General features: G+C 30.3%; 1 protein-coding gene across 1 annotated transcript; it reads right to left on the bottom strand.

Annotated features, from left to right (window-relative positions):
* Positions 1-909: 909 nt before the first annotated feature.
* Positions 910-21123, bottom strand: LOC125839939 (pyruvate decarboxylase 1-like). The gene is made up of 7 exons (XM_049518901.1): positions 20889-21123; positions 3159-3445; positions 2900-3063; positions 1844-2494; positions 1643-1760; positions 1350-1538; positions 910-1271 (listed from the first exon to the last, which is right to left on the bottom strand). The coding sequence occupies exons 1-7, from the start codon at positions 21118-21120 to the stop codon at positions 1101-1103; spliced, it is 1812 nt and encodes a 603-aa protein (XP_049374858.1). The 5' UTR covers positions 21121-21123; the 3' UTR covers positions 910-1100.
* Between the last annotated feature and the right edge of the window lie 4594 nt (positions 21124-25717).

The following is a 25717-nucleotide window of genomic DNA, read 5'->3' as shown; positions in this document are numbered from 1 at the left end:
TCAAAATCATTCAATATATACAAAGTCTCTTTGGTTACAAACATTTCCAAAAATTATAAATTTGTTCCTGGATATGTATCTTTGGTTACATGTTCAGCTTATGCAAATTCAAAACAATCGGAAGCAAGGCAAAATATAATATTCATAGTTGTGTTATAGACTAATTAAAAAAAAAACACTTCTATTTCACTTTATGTGGCATTTTTTGTTCTCAAAATTCAAATTAAGTAAACTTGTGTTATAGACTAATTAAACAGGAACAAAGTCCAACCCAGAAGACTAATCTAATAGGTGGAAATTAAAGCACATTTCAGTCTATAAACTCATTAATATCTCTCTTTTTAATCAATGAGTGACAATTGACACATTTTGACCAACATAATTAAATGTCTCTTCATCCTATTAAAAAATAATCATAATTAATAGTAGTATATTTTATACAATTTTTAAATATCTAAAATTTTGATTTTGAAAATATTAAACTAATCTATTTGAATCTAACTTTAAATATCAATTAAATTAACTCTCAAATTAAAAAAAAATTCATTCAATATCTCAAAGTTACAATTAATTCTAATATTTCAGCAAAATCCTTTTGTGAACATTACAAAAATACTTAAATATGCATTACAATGTTACACTTAATATTTAGAAAAGTTCATTATTTTCTTATGTATTCATGACACTGCTATAGACAGTAAAACCAAACTTTTTGAGGGTCTGAAATGTTGGAAACTTGAAACAAATATTTTAATGGTCTTAACCTGACTCATCCATACTTATCACCACACAAACAAGGTGACAAAGTTTGGTAGAAGAAATCAATTTAAACAAAAACTTTGTTAAATGAAAGAGAGACAACATTCCCAATATTGACAATTTTAGGAACAAACAACACTAGCTGAATACGTGATAAAAACATTGTTAAAATGAATGAGATAACATTCCCAATGTTGACAATTTTATGAACATACAACACTAGCAACATACCCTAATGTTGATAGGAACTAACAACTAAAAATGAAAGATAACATGGGAACTTGCCAACTTGAGAACAGTTACGCGGTGATCTGAAACTTGTTATCCAACATTCAGACGTTTTACTGAGGATTTGGTGGACGACTATTAGCTGCTGAGACTCTAGAACCCCATTCAAGCAACTCTTTGCTGGTGTCATCCTTGTGAACAATCACTTCGATGAAGAACAAACTATCTTTCTTTGTTTCAGTTGCAGTTTCAATTGCTTCCACAAGCTCCTCTTCGCAACGAACCTAGTACAAGAATGCATTATTTTAGTTGAATAACTCTTTTGACTCAACTAATGGTATAGGGATAGATAAATTCCTCACCTTTGTTGTCCAACATTTTCCTTGCCCGTTGTGGATTGCATCGACTAGTCCAGTGTAATTCCAGTTCTTGATCACATTGTAAGGTCCGTCGTGAATCTCAACTTCAATTGTGTAACCACCATTGTTTATCAAGAAGATGATAGTCCTCTGACCACATTTCAGCATTGTTGAAATATCCTGAGCAGTCACCTACAACAAGTATTTGCCATACAGAATGATGAGAACACGATGGAATAAATAAACACAACGAACTCATTGTGTTGAATTCAGTTTATTACCACAAATCATTGTACCTGAAAACTACCATCACCAATGAAAGCAATCACCCTCTTTTCTTTTGCTGCTTGTGCGTAACCAAGAGTTGCCCCAACAGCCCAACCAATAGATCCATACTGCATTTGGAACTCGTACCTGAAATAAAGCCAAAGGATATCAAATGTCATTATGATGAACACGGAAGCAAACGTCATTTCACATTGTTATTCGGAGCTTACCCACATCCCTTGGGCAGTTTAAGTTTCTGGCAATTGAACCATGAATCCCCTGTCTCAGCAATCACAACCGTGTCACCGGACAACATCCTCTGAATGTGCTCAAAGAGAACATTAACCCTCAATGCCTCTTTAGGCTCACACTTAAGAGGATGTCCCTCTGGAACATAAATCCTTCGATAATTCTCGTAAGCAGTCGTGTTGTGCTTTAGCCTCTTGCCCAATGCAGCAAGGAAATCCTTCATTAGAATACAACCAAATGTAGGTCCATTACCAATAGTCACACGATCTGGCTGTACATTGATGGTTTTCTCTCTTTTGAGAAGCAGAGAATACCCAACAGAGCTATAGTCATTAAAAATAGGTCCAGCAAACAAGTAAGCATCAGCTGATTCCACAATTTCAGCGCAAAAGGCCGTACTCACTGCACCCCAATAAGTTCCAATGAAATGAGGATGGTACTCTGGAACCATCCCCTTAGCTGATGGCATCACTGCAACAGCATATCCACTTGCATCCGCTAATTCAACAAATGCATCGCACGCCTTTGCAACGCGCATTTTTGGCCCTCCCACAATGACTGGTTTCACAGCTTTGTTTAAAAACTCTGCAGCTGCCTCCACTGCTGCTTCCAAACCCATCTTATTACTCAATCTAATACCAAAAAACAAACCATACAAAGTAAATACCTTGTTAACATTAATGGAAAAACAGAACCAACACCAATGAAGATGCTCATATGTCACAACTCATATAGTACCTTATGTAACATATTAATCAAATCAAATTACGCATAATACATAGATATGCCCTTTAATTTACTTTAAAAATTGAACAAGTTACGTGTATTATGACACATAAACAGCATAGAGAACACAAAATTATCATATAGGATGACATGTATGACAAATGTGACTATGCTAAGTTACAAGATACATTTATGTATTATGTCATTAAGTTAACATCTTAAACTTTCTGCGGAATCAAATATTGTCATACAAAAAGGAAAACAGAGCATATTATAAGTGAATAAAACGAAAAATTCTCAAAATTACATACCTGGGAGCGATGAAAAATGGAACAGGTTCACGGCTAAAAGTAGGATGTGGAATCCCCGGCAAGTTACAGCTTATGTTTATATAAACCGGCTTACTCTCTTTCAACGAGGTAGCAATTGCAGTATCAATCATTTCATGTGCATCCTCTAAGTTATTCACCACAGCCTGAAAACACGAAAAAGGAATTACTATCAATACAAAACATGTATAGTATCAAATTTGTTCAATCCAGACCGAATTCATTCAATACTAAAATCTACCTGATAGCAAGTGACAGTTTGAAAGCAACGAAGTTCTTGAGTAAAATCAGGCAACCCAATAGTATGATGAAGGATTCTGTTAGATCCATAATCATTTGAATTAGGGCCACCGACAATACAAATCAATGGAAGATTCTCACTATAAGCACCAGCAATAGCATTAAGAACACTAAGTCCACCAACAGTGAAAGTCACAACACAAGCCCCAACACCATGGGCTCTAGCATATCCATCAGCAGCATATCCAGCATTAAGCTCATTACAACACCCAACAAAATTAAGCCCAGGTTCGTCAATTAAGTGATCCAGTAATGCCAGGTTGAAATCACCCGGAACACCGAAAACATCGGTGACCCCGACTTGGACTAAACGGCGTGCTAAGTGACGACCCAGTGTGGGTTCCGGCGAGTTCAACGGAACGGCTGGATTGTGAATGGTTACGGCATTAACCGTCGGTAAACATCCCACGTCGGTGTGCTGTGGTTTACACGTGTCAATTGCTCCGTTCTTCACGTCCATGATGAATTTGAGTGTTTTTTTTTTCAGAAAAATGTAAATGATTATATTATGAGTAGTAAGTACTACTTTTGAGTAATTTTTTTTGGTTTCATAAGAAGGAAAAAATGTTAAGTAGAAAAACAGGTGGAGGTGGTTTAAGAGATGAAACAGTGGGGTATATATAGTTGTATACACTTGTGCCCAAAGTGTGATACATGGATATCTTCTTGTCATGCCATGCCATGTATGGATATCTTCTTGCCATGCCATGCCATGTATATACTTTGGGCACCAAGTATATCACCCATAAAAATAATTAGGAGAATTAGTAATTAATGTTAAGGATATATATATATATATATATATATGTTATTTTATATATTTTTTTTAAATATACCTTTTGTATAATAGACAAGTAAAGAGGAACAATAACATATCATGTGCAAAATTCACATAGTTGAATCTGAAAATGATTAAGTGTACATAAACTATATCTCAATATTATAAAGATAGAGAAATTATTTTTGAAAGACATTCGACTTAAATAACACACGACAAAATAATTTGAATTTCAAAATTATTTTAAAACTACCAAAGCTAGTGGGGCCATTTTTTAAAAAAATATTAGCTATTAATCCAATTTAAGAATTTGCACATGTTTTTCGTGTTAGGATAATTCCGTAGATATTCGATTGTGTGGTCTGTAACAAATATATTTTTGGAACGACATAAAAGATTATTATTTGTTTAACCAATTTTTATTTTTATTTTTTATTTTAATTTTTTTTAGATAATTTATAATTATAATTTATAACGGGTTGTTCAGTAAAGCGTATAAGAATAATGTTAAATAGAATATTAATATTATTCGAATTGTTTAGTAATATTGATATTAGTTATGCTGACATTAATTATGTTGAAATTCTTTGGCTTAAGTCATCGATAGCCACTTAAAGTTATCAGCAAATTTCACTTAGACACGTCATCTTAGGCTTGTTCCAATTGAACATCTGCGCTAATAAAAAAAATCTACCAATTGAACACTTTATAGACAATCAGCTGAAATAAGAGAGTGTGTGTTATACACTCGCGAATGACGTGGCATAGTAACTAATCAAACGAAGACACGTGGTACTGGGCCTAGAATAACTAATAAAAAATAAATTATAAAGAAAAATTATATTTTTAAGAAAGAAAAAAAAAAAACCATCCTTGCCTTTTTCCTCTTTCGTCAGAACCTTCCCCCAAAACACCATACGCTGCCATTCTTTAATCTTACTCTTATCCTCAAACATCAATTTAGATTTATTGTTATTCTTTCTTCTTCTTGTGTTGTGAGTTTTTTAGAGTTTGAATACATCAACAATTTCAAAAAATAATTTCAAATTCATATTATTCTTGCTGGAAAAAATGGAGTTTTGCCGGAAATAATGATCACTAAAGTAAGAAGACGATCGACCATTGATTACTCGTTATTTTAATTTTTTTTGTGTCTTTATGTAATGACATTTGCTTGACATCCCATGTCAACGGAAAGGAATCTCCACTTCATCTTCTTCCCTTTTTTTTTGTATTTCTTTTGTTTTAAGATTTATATCTAATTTATGTTTGGGTTTGATTTGATAAAATAGATGAACAAGAGATAAATATGTTTGGTGGCAGCAACGATGACATTTTTTCCGACGAAAAACTTAAGGTGGCAGATTTGAATGTGTGGTTTAGTTGTTTGAAAGGCTAAGGCCGTTTGGCGATGGTAGACTTGTGAATGGTAACAACCGATTTGGTGGAAAAAATAATTGTAAGTGGTGATGGCTGCAACTTGCAATGAAAAAATGGTGATGGAAGCTTTCTGACAAAGAAGAAGATATAAAATCTTTTCTTTTTTTGCTAACAAATTATCCTTTTCACGCTCCTCTCTTTGTGTGTATTACACACACTTTGCCATGTCAGCAAAAAGGGTTTAATAGGTACAAATTTCTTACTGTGTAGGTGTTCAATAGATAGAAGTTTTAATTGAGGTGTTTAAGTGAAATACGAGGACAACTTTAAGTGGCTATCAATGACTTAAGCCAAATTCTTTTGTATGCATCCTTTGGTTTGGTCTACTAAAAATTGCATGCATTGTATATTATTTTTTTTAAAAAAAAAACATTATTTTCTAGGGTCAATGAAATTCTCATGATTAAACGAGTTTCAATTACTCTCTCTGTCTCATTTAGTTGATCATTTCCTTTTTTACATGCATATTAAAAATCATAAATAAGAAGATAATTTTACTGATCCACCCCTTAAAAACTTCTTGGGAATTTTACAAACAAATGTGAACACTTTAAAAAAGAATTAATTGCAAGGGTAATATACTTCCTCCGTTCCTTTTTAGTTGTCATACTGCGCATTTCGGAGGTCAATTTGACTAATTTTCAAATCTAAATTGAATTACATTTATTCGATATCTTAAAATAAAACTTTAGATATTCAAAAACTATACGAAAAGTACTATAAGTTGCAACATTTTTCATGTCAATATGATGAAAAAAATATCTTAAAATATTGGTCAAAATTCATAGCATTTGATTCTCAAAAAGGAAACTATGACAACTAAAAGGAATACAGAGAGTAGAAAAATTTAACTAACATTTTCTTGATTTAATAAAATGGACAACTAATATAAAACAATAAGATGATCAACTAATATGGAACCGAAAAAGTATATCTTAATTTTTTAGTAAGCACATAGTAGGTGGAAAAGTGTCATTAAGAAATCATTTCCTCAATCATTTTCCCAATATATTTTATTTTATTATAAATAGAAAGCATTGTAGACCTATCAACTTGTGTCTTCAAACCTTCTAAAATTGTCTTTCTTTCCCTCTTAACATTTTTGTCACATAAAAAATGGGTTTTAATGACCAAATTCAAGTTAAAATCATGTCCAAAAAACTCATAAAACCATCCTCACCAACACCAAATTACCTCCAAAATTACAAATTATCTTTTTCTGACCAACTAGCTGAGCAAACACATATGCCTTTTGTTCTATTTTATCCCAAAAATAACTCTCAAATTACCACTAATACTATGGTACAACATCTTGAAGAATCACTTTTTAGGATTTTGACTCATGTATATCCTGTTGCTGGTAGATTTCATGAAAATAAATCTTCAATTATTTATCAATATCAAAGTGTTACATTAATTAAAAGCCAAGGTAAATCGTCGTATGGACGATGAATTTCTACAACAAGCATACAACAACTTGGATTTCGTCATGGAATTTTGGCCACGTGACATAAAGAATGTGAATGCGACTAATTTATTCATGACACCAATAATGTTTGACGTTTGTACAAATCACGATTTTCCAATGCCAATAATGAATTAAACAAATAATCTAATAGTAACAAATAATAAACTACAAAATGAATTAAATTTGCATTAAAGTGTATTACACAATATTAAAGTTGAATTAGAAGAGAAATTAACAATGAAAAGCGTAACTAACGAAAGACAAGACAATAATCTATAGATTGAAATTAAATTTGTATTATTCATGAATAAAATATGTATTATATGTGTCTTATAAATTATTTTGGTTTGTATCTCTAAGAACATGATTGATGTTTGCAATATGTATTGTGTCTATGTTATAAATGTATTACAAGTTTGTTACTTAAATTATTTTAGTTGATATCACTAAAAAAGGAGTGAAGTTTTTAATATGTATTATAAATGTATTATTCATGATTTTAATACAATTTTAATACAATTATGAAACATATCTAATACAACTTTAATACAACTGCGATATAGTTCCATAAACTTCACCTTTTTCGAGTTTCAATCTCATATTTCTCCTAAAATCAATTATAAACTTAACCAAACCCTCTTAAAATTGAGATATAAATTCCAAATGACATTTTCAATTATTTGTAGGAACTACCTATCCAAACTAATCACAAATTCGTAAAATTCAAATAATGAATTTCAAAATTTGAAGCTTTATAATGACCATCAATGGTGAACTCTTGCTTCTGTAATTTTAGAGATTTGAAATTACCGCTTAAATAACATGATTTTGTACAAATTTTCCGTCTTTTTGTTCCTCTTTTCATCTTGTTTTTAGGCAAAAATAGTGAAATATTGGCAAAAATTGATTTGAGGATAGCTATTTAATTGAAAAGTACAAAGAAGAAGAAGAATAAAAAATTAAAAAAAGAAAGATAAATAATGCCAGAGAAAGAGACGAAGAAGAAGAGTAAAAAGAAGAAGAGGAAAAGGGCTGAAAAAGAGGCGATGACTAATGTACAATAAAAAATATTATATTTAGTTAGAAAAATTATGTTGGCATAGATGGTAAATATTTTTATAATATAGCATAATTATGTGATTTACCCATAAAAATAATTAGGAGAAATAGTATTTAATGTTATATATATATATATATATATATATTATTTTATATTTTTTTAATTTTTTTTTTATATATAATAGACAAGTAAAAAGGAACAATAACATAACATGTGCGAAATTTCACATAGTTGAATCTGAAAATGATAAAGTATACATAAATTTTATCTCAATATTATAAAGATAGAGAAATTATTTTTGAAAGGCATTCGACATAAGTAACGCACGACAAAATAATTTGAATTTCAAAATTATTTTAAACTACCAAAGCTAGTGAGTGGGGCCATTTTAAAAAAATATTAGCTGTTAATCCAATTCAAGAATTCGCACATGATTTTCGTGTTAGGATAATTCCGTAGATATTCGATTGTGTGGTCTGTAACAAATATATTTTTGGAAGGACATGAAAGATTATTATTTGTTTAACCAATTTTTATTTTTTTAAAGATAATTTATAGTTATAATTTATAAGGGGTTGCTCAGTAAAGTGTATAAGAATAATGATAAATAGAGTATTAATATTATTCGTATTGTTTAGTAATATTGATATTAGTTATGGTGACATTAATTATGTTGAAATTCTTTTGTATGCATCCTTTGATTTGGTGTACTAAAAATGACATGCATTGTATATTTTTTTTTTAAAAAAAACATTATTTTCTAGGGATCAATGAAATTATCATGATTAAACGAGTTTCAATTACTCTCTCTGTCTCATTTAGTTGATCGTTTTCCTTTTCTACATGCATATTAAGAAATCATAAATAAGAAGATAATTTTACTGATTCACCCCTTAAAAAACCTTCTTGGGAATTTTACAAATAAATGTGAACACTTTAAAAAAAAATTAATTGCAAGGGTAATATACTTTCTCCGTTCCTTTTTAGTTGTCATACTGCGCATTTCGGGGGCCAATTTGACTAATTTTCAAATCTAAATTGAATTACATTTATTCGATATCTTAAAATAAAACTATAGATATTCAAAAACTATACGAAAAGTACTATAAGTTGCAAACATTTTGCATGTCAATATGATGAAAAAAAATATCTTAAAATGTTGGTCAAAATTCATAACATTTGATTCTCAAAAAGGAAACTATGACAACTAAAAGGAGTAGAAAAATTTAATTAATGCTTTCTTGATTTAGTAAGATGGACAACTAATATAAAACAATAAGATGATTAACTAATATGAAACCGAAAAAGTATATCTTAATTTTTTAGTAAGCACATAGTAGGTGGAAAAGTGTCATTAAGAAATTATTTCCTCAATCATTTTCCCAATATATTTTATTTTATTATAAATAGAAAGCATTGTAAACCTATCAACTTAATTGTGTCCTCAAACCTTCTAAAGTTGTCTTTCTTTCCCTCTTAACATTTTTGTCACATAAAAAAAGGATTTTAATGACCAAATTCAAGTTAAAATCATGTCCAAAAAACTCATAAAACCATCCTCACCAACACCAAATTACCTCCAAAATTACAAATTATCTTTTTTTGACCAACTAGTTGAGCAAACACATATGCCTTTTGTTTTATTTTATCCCAAAAATAACTCTCAAATTACCACTAATACTATTTTACAACATCTTGAAGAATCACTTTCTAGAATTTTGACTCATGTATATCCTGTTGTTGGTAGATTTCATAAAAATAAATCTTCAATTATTTGTCAAGATCAAGGTGTTACATTAATTAAAGCCAAGGTAAATCGTCGTATGGATGATGAATTTCTACAACAAGCACACAACAACTTGGATTTCGTCATGGAATTTTGGCCACGTAACATAAAGGATGTGAACGTGACTAATTTATTCATGACACCAATCATGTTTGACGTTTGTACAAATCACGTTTATCCAATGTCAATAATGAATTAAACAAGTAATCTAATAGTAACAAATAATAAACTACAAAATGAATTAAATTTGCATTAAAAGTGTATTACACAATATTAAAAATGAATTAGAAGAGAAAATTAACAATGAAAAACGTAACTAACGAAAGACAAAACAATAATCTATAGACTGAAATAAACTTGTATTATTCATGAATAAAATATGTATTATATGTGTCTTATAAATTATTTTGGTTTGTATCTCTAAGAACATGATTGATGTTTGCAATATGTATTGTGTCTATGTTATAAATGTATTACAAGTTTGTTACTTAAATTATTTTGGTTGATATCACTAAAAAGGAGTGAAGTTTTTAATATGTATTATAAATATATTATTCATGATTTTAATACAATTTTAATACAATTATGAAACATATCTAATACAACTTAATACAATTGCAATATAGTTCCATAAACTTCACCTTTTTCGAGTTTCCATCTAGTATTTCTCCTAATATCAATTATAAACTTAACCAAACCCTCTTAAAATTGAGATATAAACTCCAAACAACATTTTCAATTATTTGTAGGAACTACCGATCCAAACTAATCACAAATTCGTAAAATTCAAACAATGAATTTCAAAATTTGAAGCTTTATAATGACCATCAATGGTGAACTCTTGCTTCTGTAATTTTAGAGATTTGAAATTTCCGCTTAAAAACGTGATTTTGTACAAATTTTCGATCTTTCTGTTCCTCTTTTCATCTTGTTTTTGGGTAAAAATAGTGAAATATGGGCAAAAACTGATTTGAGAATAGTTATTTAATTGAAAAGTTCAAAAAAGAAGAAGAAGAATAAAAAAAAAAAGGAAGATAAATAATGTCAGTGAAAGAGACGAAGAAGCAGAAGAGTAAAAAGAAGAAAAGGAAAAGGGCTGAAAAAGAGGCGATGACTACTGTACAATAAAAAATATTATATTTAGTTAGAAAAATTATATTGGCATAGATGGTAAATTTTTTTATAATATAGCATAATTATGTGATTTACCCATAAAAATAATTAGGAGAAATAGTAATAAATGTTATATATATATATATATATATATATATATATATATATATATATATATATATATATATAGATTATTTTATATTTTTTTAAAAAATATATTTTTTACTGTATATAATAGACAAGTAAAAAGGAACAATAACATATTATGTGCGAAATTTCACATAGTTGAATCTGAAAATGATAAAGTATACATAAACTTTATCTCAATATTATAAAGATAGAAAAATTATTTTTGAAAGACATTCGACAAAAGTAACGCACGACAAAATAATTTGAATTTCAAAATTATTTTAAACTACCAAAGCAGTGAGTGGGGCCATTTTAAAAAAAATATTAGCTGTTAATCCAATTCAAGAATTCGCACATGATTTTCGTGTTAGGATAATTCCGTAGATATTCGATTGTGTGGTCTGTAACAAATATATTTTTGGAAGGACATGAAAGATTATTATTTGTTTAACCAATTTTATTTTTTTTAGATAATTTATAGTTATAATTTATAAGGGGTTGCTCAGTAAAGTGTATAAGAATAATGATAAATAGAGTATTAATATTATTCGTATTGTTTAGTAATATTGATATTAGTTATGGTGACATTAATTATGTTGAAATTCTTTTGTATGCATCCTTTGATTTGGTGTAAAAATGACATGCATTGTATATTTTTTTTTAAAAAAAACATTATTTTCTAGGGATCAATGAAATTATCATGATTAAACGGTTTCAATTACTCTCTCCGTCTCATTTAGTTGATCGTTTTCCTTTTTTACATGCATATTAAGAAATCATAAATAAGAAGATAATTTTCCTGATTCACCCCTTAAAAAAACTTCTTGGGAATTTTACAATAAATGTGAACACTTTAAAAAAGAATTAATTGCAAGGGTAATATACTTTCTCCGTTCCTTTTTAGTTGTCATACTGCGCATTTCGGGGGCCAATTTGACTAATTTTCAAATCTAAATTGAATTACATTTATTCGATATCTTAAAATAAAACTATAGATATTCAAAAACTATACGGAAAGTACTATAACTTGCAACATTTTGCATGTCAATATGATGAAAAAAAATATCTTAAAATGTTGGTCAAAATTCATAACATTTGATTCTCAAAAAGGAAACTATGACAACTAAAAGGAGTACAGGGAGTAGAAAAATTTAATTAATGCTTTCTTGATTTAGTAAGATGGACAACTAATATTAAACAATAAAATGATTAACTAATATGAAACCGAAAAAGTATATCTTAATTTTTTAGTAAGCACATAGTAGGTGGAAAAGTGTCATTAAGAAATTATTTCCTCAATCATTTTCCCAATATATTTTATTTTATAATAAATAGAAAGCATTGTAAACCTATCAACTTAATTGTGTCTTCAAACCTTCTAAAGTTGTCTTTCTTTCCCTCTTAACATTTTTGACACATAAAAAAAGGATTTTAATGACCAAATTCAAGTTAAAATCATGTCCAAAAAAATCATAAAACCATCCTCACCAACACCAAATTACCTCCAAAATTACAAATTATCTTTTTCTGACCAACTAGCTGAGCAAACACATATGCCTTTTGTTCTATTTTATCCCAAAAATAACTCTCAAATTACCACTAATACTATGGTACAACGTCTTGAAGAATCACTTTCTAGGATTTTGACTCATGTATATCCTGTTGTTGGTAGATTTCATAAAAATAAATCTTCAATTATTTGTCAAGATCAAGGTGTTACATTAATTAAAACCAAGGTAAATCGTCGTATGGACGATGAATTTCTACAACAAGCACACAACAACTTGGATTTCGTCATGGAATTTTGGCCACGTAACATAAAGGATGTGAACGTGACTAATTTATTCATGACACCAATCATGTTTGACGTTTGTACAAATCACGATTATCCAATGTCAATAATGAATTAAACAAGTAATCTAATAGTAACAAATAATAAAATACAAAATGAATTAAATTTGCGTTAAAAGTGTATTACACAATATTAAAGTTGAATTAGAAGAGAAATTAACAATGAAAAATGTAACTAATGAAAGACAAGACAATAATCTGCTATATCCAAACTAATCACAAATTCGTAAAATTCAAATAATGAATTTCAAAATTTGAAGCTTTATAATGACCATCAATGGTGAACTCTTGCTTTTGTAATTTTAGAGATTTGAAATTTTCGCTTAAAAACGTGATTTTGTACAAATTTTCGGTCTTTCTGTTCCACTTTTCATCTTGTTTTTGGGTAAAAATAGTGAAATATGGGCAAAAACTTATTTGAGGATAGTTATTTAATTGAAAAGTTCAAAGAAGAAGAAGAAGAATAAAAAAAAAAGGAAGATAAATAATGTCAGTGAAAGAGACGAAGAAGCAGAAGAGTAAAAAGAAGAAGAGGGAAAGGGCTGAGAAAGAGGCGAAGACTACTGTACAATAAAAAAATGTTATATTTAGTTAGAAAAATTATGTTGACATAGATGGTAAATATTTTTATAATATAGCATATTTATGTGATTTACCCAATGGCTAATTAGTATCCATCACATTGCATTTTATGTGTGTATTAATCTTACAACACTTAACATTTTAGTGTGAACATCCAATTTACAACAGATTTGAGTTTTTGCAAATGAAAAGTATTTTTGTATTTATGAAAAGAGATTTCAAGGACTATGTAATGTTTTTTGTCAAACGAAAAATAAAATAGAGGTCAATGAGTCAATGGAGCATATTATCGAATTAAAATAAGCAATTATTATTTTTTAGTGTAAAGGTGTAAGCTTTGTGATTGGCAAAATCAAGATTTTCACTAGAAAACTAAGAAAATGAGATTTTCGCTAAGAGATTTACATTGTAAATATGAATAAGTTGAAAAGATTCAATATATATTTATTACACCTCTTCAACTTATTACGTTTACATTTTGATTCTTTCAATAAAAATCTCATTTAATTATGTATAAACAGTATAATTTGTTGTCATCAAAGAAAATTCAAATGTATCTCTTGGCTCATACTAGCTCCGCCCATAGGATCATGATTACATTTAGTGTATCGATTTTTTATTAGTATTTCTTGTCAATGTAATATGGAAAGATTATTCACCGAGTATCGAACAAAAACGACATTGTAGAGTATGTCACAAGAGGGAAAATCACTTTTCTATCTGTTATGCCGTAATTTTACTATCTTTAGAAAAATTACTTTTTGAAATGTTCTAAGTATAAAACAATTTGACAAAAATACTTAGAAAAGAGTCGCCACTTAATTTTTTAAAGAAATTAAGAAAATTTATAATTTTCAAAGATTTAAACAGAAAAAATCATTTGAAAATACCAAAGAGGGTTCGAGGTTCAATTTACACTTCGAGAAGGGTTTAAGCATTCTAAGTGTCCGCTAACATGCGGTTGACCTGCGACTTGACTAAAATACATTTTGACTATTTTTTAGAAAAAATGATTTAACATAAGAATAATAATTTACAATATTTGGTTAACTTTGAGAAAAATAGTTAAATAAGTGACACATTTTATTTCATTTTATTTTTTTAGAGAAAGGGACCCAAAATGAAACATTTGACTCGAAATACAAGTGATTAGAATATTAATAAAACTAGATTAATTAGAATTTATTTAATTCATTTTGAAATAATAATTTAAACCAATTTAATAAATTAAAGCATGAAAATTATTTTAAATTAATTGACTAACCTTTTTGAGAAAATGACTAAGTAAGTATATATATATTTTTTTAATTGATTGAAAAGGTTTTGACTAACATTTTTAAAGTTTATTTGAGAAAAATACTTTAACTTAAAAACAATTTTAAAATGAATAAAATGTTATTAAGTGAAATATTAAAGAAGATCTCTTTTTAAGGACCAAAGGTTTAACTTAATAAATTTTTGACCAATATACTTGATTAATAAAATAAATGAACACAAAAACATGAAATATATTAAAATTAAACCAACACCAAAAAAATAACTCATCTTTTGGGAAATTTCATTAAGTTGATTAACAATTATAAAGTTAGAGTTAAACAACAAACAATAAATAATCACAATTAAATAATTTAAAGAGTAAGGAAAAAATTGAATTTGGGCCTCCTTTTGGGTCAATTTCGCTGGAATTTTTGGGGTTTAATCCTAAACCCGTTTTTGTATACACCTGATGTATATTAGTGTATATTAGCGTGTATATCAGCCATTTCCATGTATATCTTCCCTCCAAACACCTGTATTTCACCTCATCCCTGTACTCCTGCATTTTTGACATGTATATTGATGTATACTGAATGTATACAGTGTATATTGAATGTATACTGTTCATCTTAGAATTTTTGGAGGCTTGTATTTCGACTGCAGCCTTGTACCCCTGTCCATCCGCTTTCAAAACTCGAACATGATGACAACTGACTCAATAAAAAAGAGGAGTGTTGGGTTTCAACCCAACTCGGGATGCAAGGAATGAAGGAGAGAGTCCCAAATTGGACTCAGAACAAGAGATTCATACAAGGAAAACAAAATGATAAGAATTAGAATGGTAATTCAAACAACTCGGAATCATTCACAGCGAATGATGAGAGACACATTACAAGAAGCATTTAATAAGCCATAACAAAATGAATTAACAAATAAAGCTAAGTATCCACCAGTAACAAGTCAAGCATTTATTAATTTAAGAACAAATAGTTGTTGGAAAACATATGTATAGTAACCAATGTATACAAAAATAAAAATGATAATAATAAATAAAAGAGAAAAGAAAAAAAAGCAGTGGGGGCATGAATCATGTTGACTATGAGCATCAAAGATTAAATTATATGCACCAAATTGCATATAGTTAGTTGATTTGAACTCAAAAAGATCCTAAGAATGAGTAAGGCACACTTCAAAGGACATTAGCTCACATAAATAAATTCATACAATAAATAAAAGAAATGCTAAGGTGAAGATTAATGAATACTTGTTCAATTAGGAATCACAACGGAAGATATTGAGCTCACTTGTAACACTGCATATACATGGATATTCACAACTTTCTTCCAAATACAAAAAATTCCAAACACTTAAACAAACTACAGGTGAGCAAACAGAGATACACTTCTACTTGGAACACCAAATGCTACTAAATTAAGACATTCTTTTGAACAGCAAGTTGATGACCAACATTTCGGCTAGCATCCAACACAAAGGAAACGAAAACTTGATCCAAAACACAACATGTTGAGCATTAGGATAATCATGAAATTTAAAAATAGAGAAAACAAGCTCTTGCATCCAACAAAATAGACGATACAACACGCAATTTCATATCACCTAATCTTGAGATTCTGCCTTCATTTCAGAGGGAAGCCAAACACCAATAGTAATAAAACTTCAGTGAAACATTTGACGCTAAAAGACTGTGAAAACTTAAACATGAGTATTCAACGACATTCAAACAAGCGAACTCGAGATGAGGGCTAGCGAAATAGCCTTAAAATTACCATTGAGAAGCAGCGAAGCTAGGCAAAATTTGAAACGACATTAGGAGTAGACAACGAAATTGCTAAAGAACACAGATACTACACATCACTATGCCAGGAATTTAATAACAAACAACAACAACACAGACCTCCGAGACATCGAAAACATCATTTCAAAATATTAAGGACAAAAATATTGTAAAGGAGGAGGTGTTACCTTTCTGGGGGACTAAAAACGACGAGCTTTGGATAGTGATTCTTCTACCATAAGATTCAAATACTAATAATAGCAAGCCAAGAAGTTCAAAACCAGCTACGAACAGAGATTTCCTCGGAACCTAGGATTAAAGAATCGCTTGAAATTTTTCAATTGTAAAACGACTATTGCTTCAAAACTAAACTCCAAAACCGTGTCCCCCATCCCTTGAGCATGGGGAACTATTTATAGGGAAATATTAGGCGATTTAGGGGGGGGGGGGGAATCCGTTGGAAAATTCAAACAAAAATTTGAATTTCTTTTGCTCTTTTCGAAGCAACAGTAAAGGGAATGGGAAAAAGCTGAATTCCGCGATTGGGTGGGATTTTCGGACGTTGATGGACTGCTGGATTTCACATGCAAGGAAGAAAAAGAAAACGTGCAGGGGGTGGGGTGGGGTTGGTTTGGTGTTGTTTGGAGTCGTTGCTGGTTCCGTGATTTCTGAATTTATCGCATGAAGAAGAAGAAGACCAGTATGGGCAATGGGGTCGTTTGGTACTGGGTATGTACGTTTATTGTTCGCTGATGGTTCTGGTTTCTGGGTTTGTTCACGTCCCACGGAGAAGGAAGAAGAAACGTATAGGAGTGGGGTCGATTTTGGGTTGTTTTGGAATTGATGTGTATTGTATGTTGGGCGGGTGAAATTAATTTGAGAAAGGGAGAAATGGGCTGGAAATTTGAAATGAAAAGGCCCAAAAATGGGTCTTTCAAAGAATAAGGGAAAGTGGCTAAAATTGAAAAATAGCCATATGATTTAACAATTTAGCCAATTTGAATTTAGTCGGTGGGTTCGACCAAAAGCTAAATAGGATGAGTTTATATAAATTAATTAATGAACTTCTTAATTTTAACAAAGTAAAATAAATAACTGAATTATGAACTAATAACTCAAAATATAAGTATTAACTAACTAAACCAATTAACCAACTAATTAAGTAAAATTAAATCTTTTTTTAGATGATTTTCGAATATTTATAAAATATAATAATTAATACATAATTATCTAAAACATGTATATTATTTGAAAAATTATAAAAAGTGACAAAACTATTTAAAATAATTTGAAAGATATTTTGAATTTTATAAAGTCGATTATTTCAAATCGTTGGTAATTTAAGAATCTAGATGATTAGTCTATATTGTGGAGGTCCAAAATTGGGTGTCAACACTACTAGTCCACTTTTTTAGAAGGGGGAAAATATCTTAATTATGGTTTGTGGGGTGCGATTTGATTTGATATAAAAATAATTTTTTAAATAAAAATAAGAGAGAAGTATTAAAAACATCTCTAAACTTAGTTCAAATTATTAGTTTCATCGAATTATTGACAACATTAAAAACACCCCTTTACTTGACTAACTAAACTTAGATACACTTCCGATACACTACATGACATAGCAAGTGGTCTCAAATTATTGTAGGAACATGAAGTTTTTAATAAAAACCGAGAGAAGTGTTGAAAACACCGCTAAACTTGACGAAAATCTAGGAGTGTATTTCACTAATGTTGCAAGATCGAGAGTGTATTTAGTTTCAATTGATCAAATAAAAACGTGTTTTTAAGGCTATCAATAATTCAAAAATGAAACTAATGATTTACTCCAAATTTAACGATATTTTCGATACTTCCCTCTTAGAAATATTTATGTGCTCACTCAACAAATGCGATGTTGAACCAAAAATTGTCCTTGGTATGCAAAAAAATACATGAAATTATATACGAGGGAGTTTGACTAGGCACATAGTTTTAAGAAAAAAAAGAAGACTTTAAAAACTTGTGGTTCAAAATGGATGATAGAAATTTGTTTGGTTAAATTATTTCATTAAGGATAAAGTAGACATTTTAAAATTAAATTGTTACTTAATATATTAATATAGAAATTGTGATAAAAACATTGTTAAAATGAAAGAGACAACATTCCCACCCAATGTTGACAATTTTATGAACATACAACACTAGCAACATACCCTACTGTTGATAGGAACTAGAAACTAAAAATGAAAGATAACATGGGAACTTGCCAACTTGAGAACAGTTGCGCGGTGATCTGAAACTTGTTATCCAACATTTAGACGTTTTACTGAGGATTTGGTGGACGACTATTAGCTGCTGAGACTCTAGAACCCCATTCAAGCAACTCTTTGCTGGTGTCATCCTTGTGAACAATCACTTCGATGAAGAACAAACTATCTTTCTTTGTTTCAGTTGCAGTTTCAATTGCTTCCACAAGCTCCTCTTCGCAACGAACCTAGTACAAGAATGCATTATTTTAGTTGAATAACTCTTTTTGACTCAACTAATGGTGTAGGGATAGAGAAATTCCTCACCTTTGTTGTCCAACATTTTCCTTGCCCGTTGTGGATTGCATCGACTAGTCCAGTGTAATTCCAGTTCTTGATCACATTGTAAGGTCCGTCGTGAATCTCAACTTCAATTGTGTAACCACCATTGTTTATCAAGAAGATGATAGTTCTCTGACCACATTGCAGCATTGTTGAAATATCCTGAGCAGTCACCTACAACAAGTGTTTGCCATACAGAATGATGAGAACGCGATGGAATGGATAAACACAACGAACTCATTGTGTTGAATTCAGTTCATAACACAAATCATTTTACCTGAAAACTACCGTCACCAATGAAAGCAATCACCCTCTTTTCTTTTGCTGCTTGTGCGTAACCAAGCGTTGCCCCAACAGACCAACCAATAGATCCATACTGCATTTGGAACTCGTACCTGAAAGAAAGCCAAAGAATACCAAATGTCATTACGATGAACATGGAAGCAAACGTCATTTCACATTGTTATTCGGAGCTTACCCACATCCCTTGGGCAGTTTAAGTTTCTGGCAATTGAACCATGAATCCCCTGTCTCAGCAATCACAGCCGTGTCACCGGACAACATCCTCTGAATGTGCTCAAAGAGAACATTAACCCTCAATGCCTCTTTAGGCTCACACTTAAGAGGATGTCCCTCTGGAACATAAATCCTTTGATAATTCTCGTAAGCAGTCGGGTTGTGCTTTAGCCTCTTGCCCAATGCAGCAAGGAAATCCTTCATTAGAATACAACCAAATGTAGGTCCATTACCAACAGTCACACGATCCGGCTGTACGATGATGGCTTTCTCTCTTTTGAGAAGCAGAGAATACCCGACAGAGCTATAGTCATTAAAAATAGGTCCAGCAAACAAGTAAGCATCAGCTGATTCGACAATTTCAGCGCAGAAGGCCGTACTCACTGCACCCCAATAAGTTCCAATGAAATGAGGATGGTGTTCTGGAACCATCCCCTTAGCTGATGGCATCACTGCAACAGCATATCCACTTGCATCCGCTAATTCAACAAACGCATCACACGCCTTTGCAACGCGCATTTTTGGCCCTCCCACAATGACTGGTTTCACAGCTTTGTTTAAAAACTCTGCAGCTGCCTCCACTGCTGCTTCCAAACCCATCTTATTACTCAATCTAATACCAAAAAAACAAACCATACAAAGTAAATACCTTGTTCACATTAATTGCAAAACAGAACCTACACCAATAAATCAAATTAGAATTAACATCTTAAGCTTTCTGCGGAATCAAATAATGCCCATACAAAAAGGAAAACAGAGCATATTATACGTCAATCAAAATTACATACCTGGGAGAGATGAAAAATGGAACAGGTTCACGGCTAAAAGTAGGGTGTGGAATCCCTGGCAAGTTACAGCTTATGCTTATATAAACTGGCTTACTCTCTTTTAGCGACGTAGAGATCGCGGTATCAATCAGTTCATGTGCATCTTCTAAGTTATTCACTACAGCCTGAAAATTCAAAAACACAGAAAGAAAAATTACTATCAATACAAAACATGTATAGTATCAAATCTGTTCAATTCAGACCCAATCTACCTGGTAGCAAGTAACAGTTTGAAAGCAACGAAGTTCTTGACTAAAATCAGGCAACCCAATAGTATGATGAAGGATTCTGTTAGTTCCATAATCATTCGAATTAGGGCCACCGACAATACAAATCAATGGGAGATTCTCACTATAAGCACCAGCAATAGCATTAAGAACACTAAGTCCACCAACAGTGAAAGTCACAACACAAGCCCCAACACCACGAGCTCTAGCATATCCATCAGCAGCGTATCCAGCATTAAGCTCATTACAACACCCAACAAAATTAAGCCCAGGTTCATCAATTAAGTGATCCAGCAATGTCAGGTTGAAATCACCAGGAACACCGAAAACATCGGTGACCCCGACTTGGACTAAACGGCGTGCTAAGTGACGACCCAGTGTGGATTCCGGCGAGTTGAAGGGAACGGCTGGATTGTGAATGGTTACGGCGTTAACCGTCGGTAAACAGCCCACGTCGGTGTGCGGTGGTTTACACGTGTCAATTGCTCCGATCTTCACGTCCATGATGAATTTTGAGTGTTTTTTTTTTATTCAGAAAATTGTAAATGATTATATGAGTAGTAAGTGCTACTTTTGAGTAGTTTTTTGGGTTTTATAAGAATGAAAAAATGTTAAGTAGAAAAACAGGGGGCGGCCTTTGGGATTTTTTGTTTTTGTTGGTTTCGGTTTTACTATTCAATTCTCTAAACAACAGAACACATGGGCGGTGGTTTAATATAAGAAACAGTGGGAGAGTGCTTAGAGTGTTTTAGAATGAACTAGAAAAAGTTGATTTGAGTTATGGCAAATGAAAAGTATTTGTATTTATGAAAAGAGATTCCAAGGACTAGGGAAGGTTTTTTGTCAAAAGAAAAATAAAATAGAGGTCAAGGAGTTAACAGAGCACATATCGAATTCAAATACTCAACTATTTTTTTGTAGAATTAAATGTGAACTTTGAGAAAGTTCATGCTCAAAATATGAAGATAATTAGAAATTGAACGGAATTCAATATCCGATATATACATTAAATAAATTATATATAAAATAATATAATTTTTTATCATCAAAAGAATGTTTAATGAACTTTTGAACCCTTACTCGCTTCGATTCTGATAGTAGGAGCATTGTTAAATTGTTTACAAAGATGTGTTTGAACTTACTTTGGGCACGTTTGGTCATGCGATATAAAATCATAATTTGAAATTTTAATATGAAGTTGAAGTTTTATTTGGACATGCGATTTAAACATTTTATGTTGTATGTTTTTTTATAAACATAAAAATCACATAAGTTGTAAAAACTATTAAACTATCTCAATTTTTTATACAATCTTACAAAATAAGCAAAAGTTTATAAAATCACATAATATACTATCACAAAGCTATTCTAAAAAATAACAATATTTATTGATCAAATTAATTTAATGAAAGAATAAAATTGAACATAAGTTGAAACTTAGTGTCTAGTCTTTAATAGAATTCCCTCACATGCTATGGATGGACAATCTTCATAGGTTAAACTTGTATTTCTCAATTATATGATCGAAAAGACGAACTAACATTGTTACTAGTAGCCATTTGTTAGTCAATTTAGTTGGTAAATAAATTTTATCAAAAACAATAAATTTGATGAATATAAATGATAAAGTAGGAAGTGGTTTGAAGTAACAATAAATTGGGAAAAAGTTCAAATTTGCCATCGAACTTGAGAAAAGGTTCATCTGTGGCATTCGATAAAAGTTTGGCATATCAATATCATTTCCATTTGAGAAAAAAGTTCATCCATGCCATTATTTGTCAACTGAAATATCATAGATGAGTCAAATTTTTAACAGATGACATAGATAAGCTTTTTCTCAAACGGAAATGACATATTTGAGTCTTTTTCCTTTTAAAAAAATGATTTGACCTAATGACATGGCTGGAAATGACATAAATGAGTATCTTTTAACGAATGACATATATAAGTCTTTTCTCAAAGTTTGATGACATATTTGAGCTTTTTCCCTAATAAATTTTGTGTTTGTGAGAATAGTCGTTATATAAAATATAAAATGATTTAAAAAGTAATGACATGAATTATAAATTTTATTCACATCTGAAATAAATAAGTTAGTAGATATAAATGTGGGGTTACTTTTACAAAATATAAACTTGTGGGTTAACTTCTATTTGTAAAATCACAAATAATGATTTGAAATTCTCAAATCATAATTTTTTTCAAAAATTTGAAATTTCATCTCATAAAATGAAATTGTCTGTCCAAACACTAATTTCATCTCATAATTTCATGAGAAACCACATATCCAATCGTCTACGTACATGAATCTTTACTTTAACCGAATGTTTTTTTTTTTTTGTCTTTGTCAATGCAATATGAAATTATTTTATTTTCTATTCACCGAGAATCGAACAAAAACCACATAGTTGAGTACGTCACAAGAGGGAGAATCGCTTTTCTACTTGTGCACTTTTCCACCGAAGAAGAGGAAATATACGTAAATTATCGTTTTGTGCTTAATATAAAAAAATAATAATCGAAAACTTTAATTTAAAATATTTATATGTTCACCCAATGTTTTAAAAGGTGGGGGCGTGAGACAAAATGTTTTATAAAGTATGGGGTGAGACGTAAGTCCCGAGACGTGAACTGTAAGTCTTATGGATCTACAAGGCGCAATCTCATGTCTATTCAAATTTATAATTTTTATTATTAAAAAATAAACAAAAAGTAAACTTTTAACCTTACAAATAAATTTTAATAACCTATAATATATAGAAAAAAATATTATAATTTTTATTTGAGAAATGTATTAATAACCAATAATGAAGAAAAAAAGTATTACAACTACTATTTAAAAAATATCATTACACCAGTCATAATAATAAAAATTCGAAAATAAAATAATAAAAAAACACCCGAACATACATTTTTACGCCGGAAGCTTTAGCCCCAAATTCTAGGACTTACGACTCATAGATCTACGTCTTTAATTTACACCCAAAAACGTTTTTGATACACCCCACCTTAAAACTCGCTTCAAAAACGTTTTAAAAACACCGTGTTCATCCAATAAAAGCGATGATGATCCAAAAACAGGGAGCTAGCCCTGGGTTAGCTTAATGGTTTTTAGTTCGGATAAAACAGACAAATGAGTGGCAGCTGTCACAAACCTGGTCCAGATTCGACCTGCCCCAGCATTGATGCACTTGGCGGCTAATACAACATTTAATATACTAATAAAATTATTATAAAATAGTAATCAAAATTTACACAATTTAAATATAAAATAATAAAAAATATAACGTAAATTGAAACAAAAAGAAAATAAAAAAATTAGGTTAAAGTTCACGAGTCACCTTCTTTGTTTACTCAAAACCAACCACTTTTTTATTTTATTGGACTATCTTCGTGGTTGGTTTTGTATCCACAAGACACTTATTTACTCCCTCCATCCTAGTAATTAATGTCGCAAATTTTCAATTTCGAAATTTAATTAAGTTTCTCGTTGATTGTGATTTTTAAAATATTTTTAACATTCGTTTAATTATATTAATTGTTATAATCTATTATAAAGAATTATACAATTATCAGAGATACAAATATTACTGTAGCTCAAAAGCCTTAAAGATTTCATGATGGAATACACAATAAAAAACAAAAAAAAATTAATTTTAAAATATAAAATATGTCACGTAAATTAGGATAGCGAAATATTGTGATAGCCTTTTGGCCAATTATGCTTGGACTCGAAGACAAATTGATGCATGACTTTTATTACGCGAACGTGGTGGCCAGAGACGAACCCAAGCCCAGGATTTAAAAACTTTGAGTGCACTAATATTACTTAAAATAAAAATAATGAAAATAAGAGTCTAGCTCGATTCAAACTCAAGTCTCACGAGTGATACCTTTGACTTTTACCAATAGCACAACATTATTTTTATGCTTTTCATGGATGCACTATTAATTATATTCTAATTTTTATCTTTTTCTCAAAATAAATATACATATATATATACATGATTTTTTCTCGAAATTAATAAATGCACGTGCACCCACTTATAGGATGGGTCCGCCTCTGGACTGGCTGCGCATCCAAATAAAAGAAGAAGAAAAATGGAATACTTCCCGCACTCGCCATCTGGCAGTACCAATACGTAATTGCATGAGACGTTCAAGAAAAAAATTAAAATTTCGATTATAACAAAACTCGAAACAAAATTTACACTGTTTTTAATTTGAAATTTTGTTTTTGTTGCTTTAAAAAGTTGTCAAGACATTCATGATACTTTCATGTTTAAATCATTTAAAATAAAAAAACTGCTTAGAAGTTTGACATACTACGAGTATAGCTAATTTATTCTAATCCAATGTAGCAAAATTGACATGATTGATTCGACTTAATTTATATAAAATTTAAGTCAAAATCAAATGATTTCCGCTAATCTCGCTAATTTATTTTAAATTTATTAACATGATCTTTAAAATACTTTTCTATTTCAATCCATTTGATACATTTTTTTTAATTTATCAAAAATAGAATAATTTAATCAACTTTCTTATTTTATTTATAATGAGATAATTTATAGTTACACAACTGATTACAACTTACTCCAAATCAGGAATAACAATTAAAAGAAAAAGTAATAATCATACTTGTTAGTGAAAACTTACAATATAACAAAAATACAAGATTACAATTGAAAATAACATGAAGAAAATAAATCTCTTCAAGTTGAGGCGCGGATGTCTCGCTCTGTTCAAGGAGAGTCAAGTCCACTGCAACAAATGTTTTCATCGGTCCAGCAGTAGTTTTTCTTGACTTGTCCCCTCCAGGATTCAATAGCCTAATCACAACTCAACAAACTCTGGACAAGAGTTAAGTCCAAATCTTCACAAAAAGAAGACCTCCCTTCAACTAATAAGAACTCTCTTTTTTGACTAACTCTTTCACTTTATATTTTTTCTTGTTTGTTGTGTGTACTAAACCAAATGAAAACCACCACTATCTATACTAGAAGAAGTCTTCCTAGGAATAAATAGGAAGATAATGGAATGGTAAATAGTGAAGATAAATAGATATAGGAGTTTCATAGGTTACAAGAATAATGGAGGA

The sequence above is a fragment of the Solanum verrucosum genome, unplaced genomic scaffold, assembly GCF_900185275.1.
Source record: "Solanum verrucosum unplaced genomic scaffold, falcon-dt-bn FXZP01000177.1, whole genome shotgun sequence".
NCBI classification, from domain to species: domain Eukaryota; kingdom Viridiplantae; phylum Streptophyta; class Magnoliopsida; order Solanales; family Solanaceae; genus Solanum; species Solanum verrucosum.
Note: the sequence above shows the minus strand (reverse complement) of the source record. Positions and strands in the feature narration are given on the sequence as shown.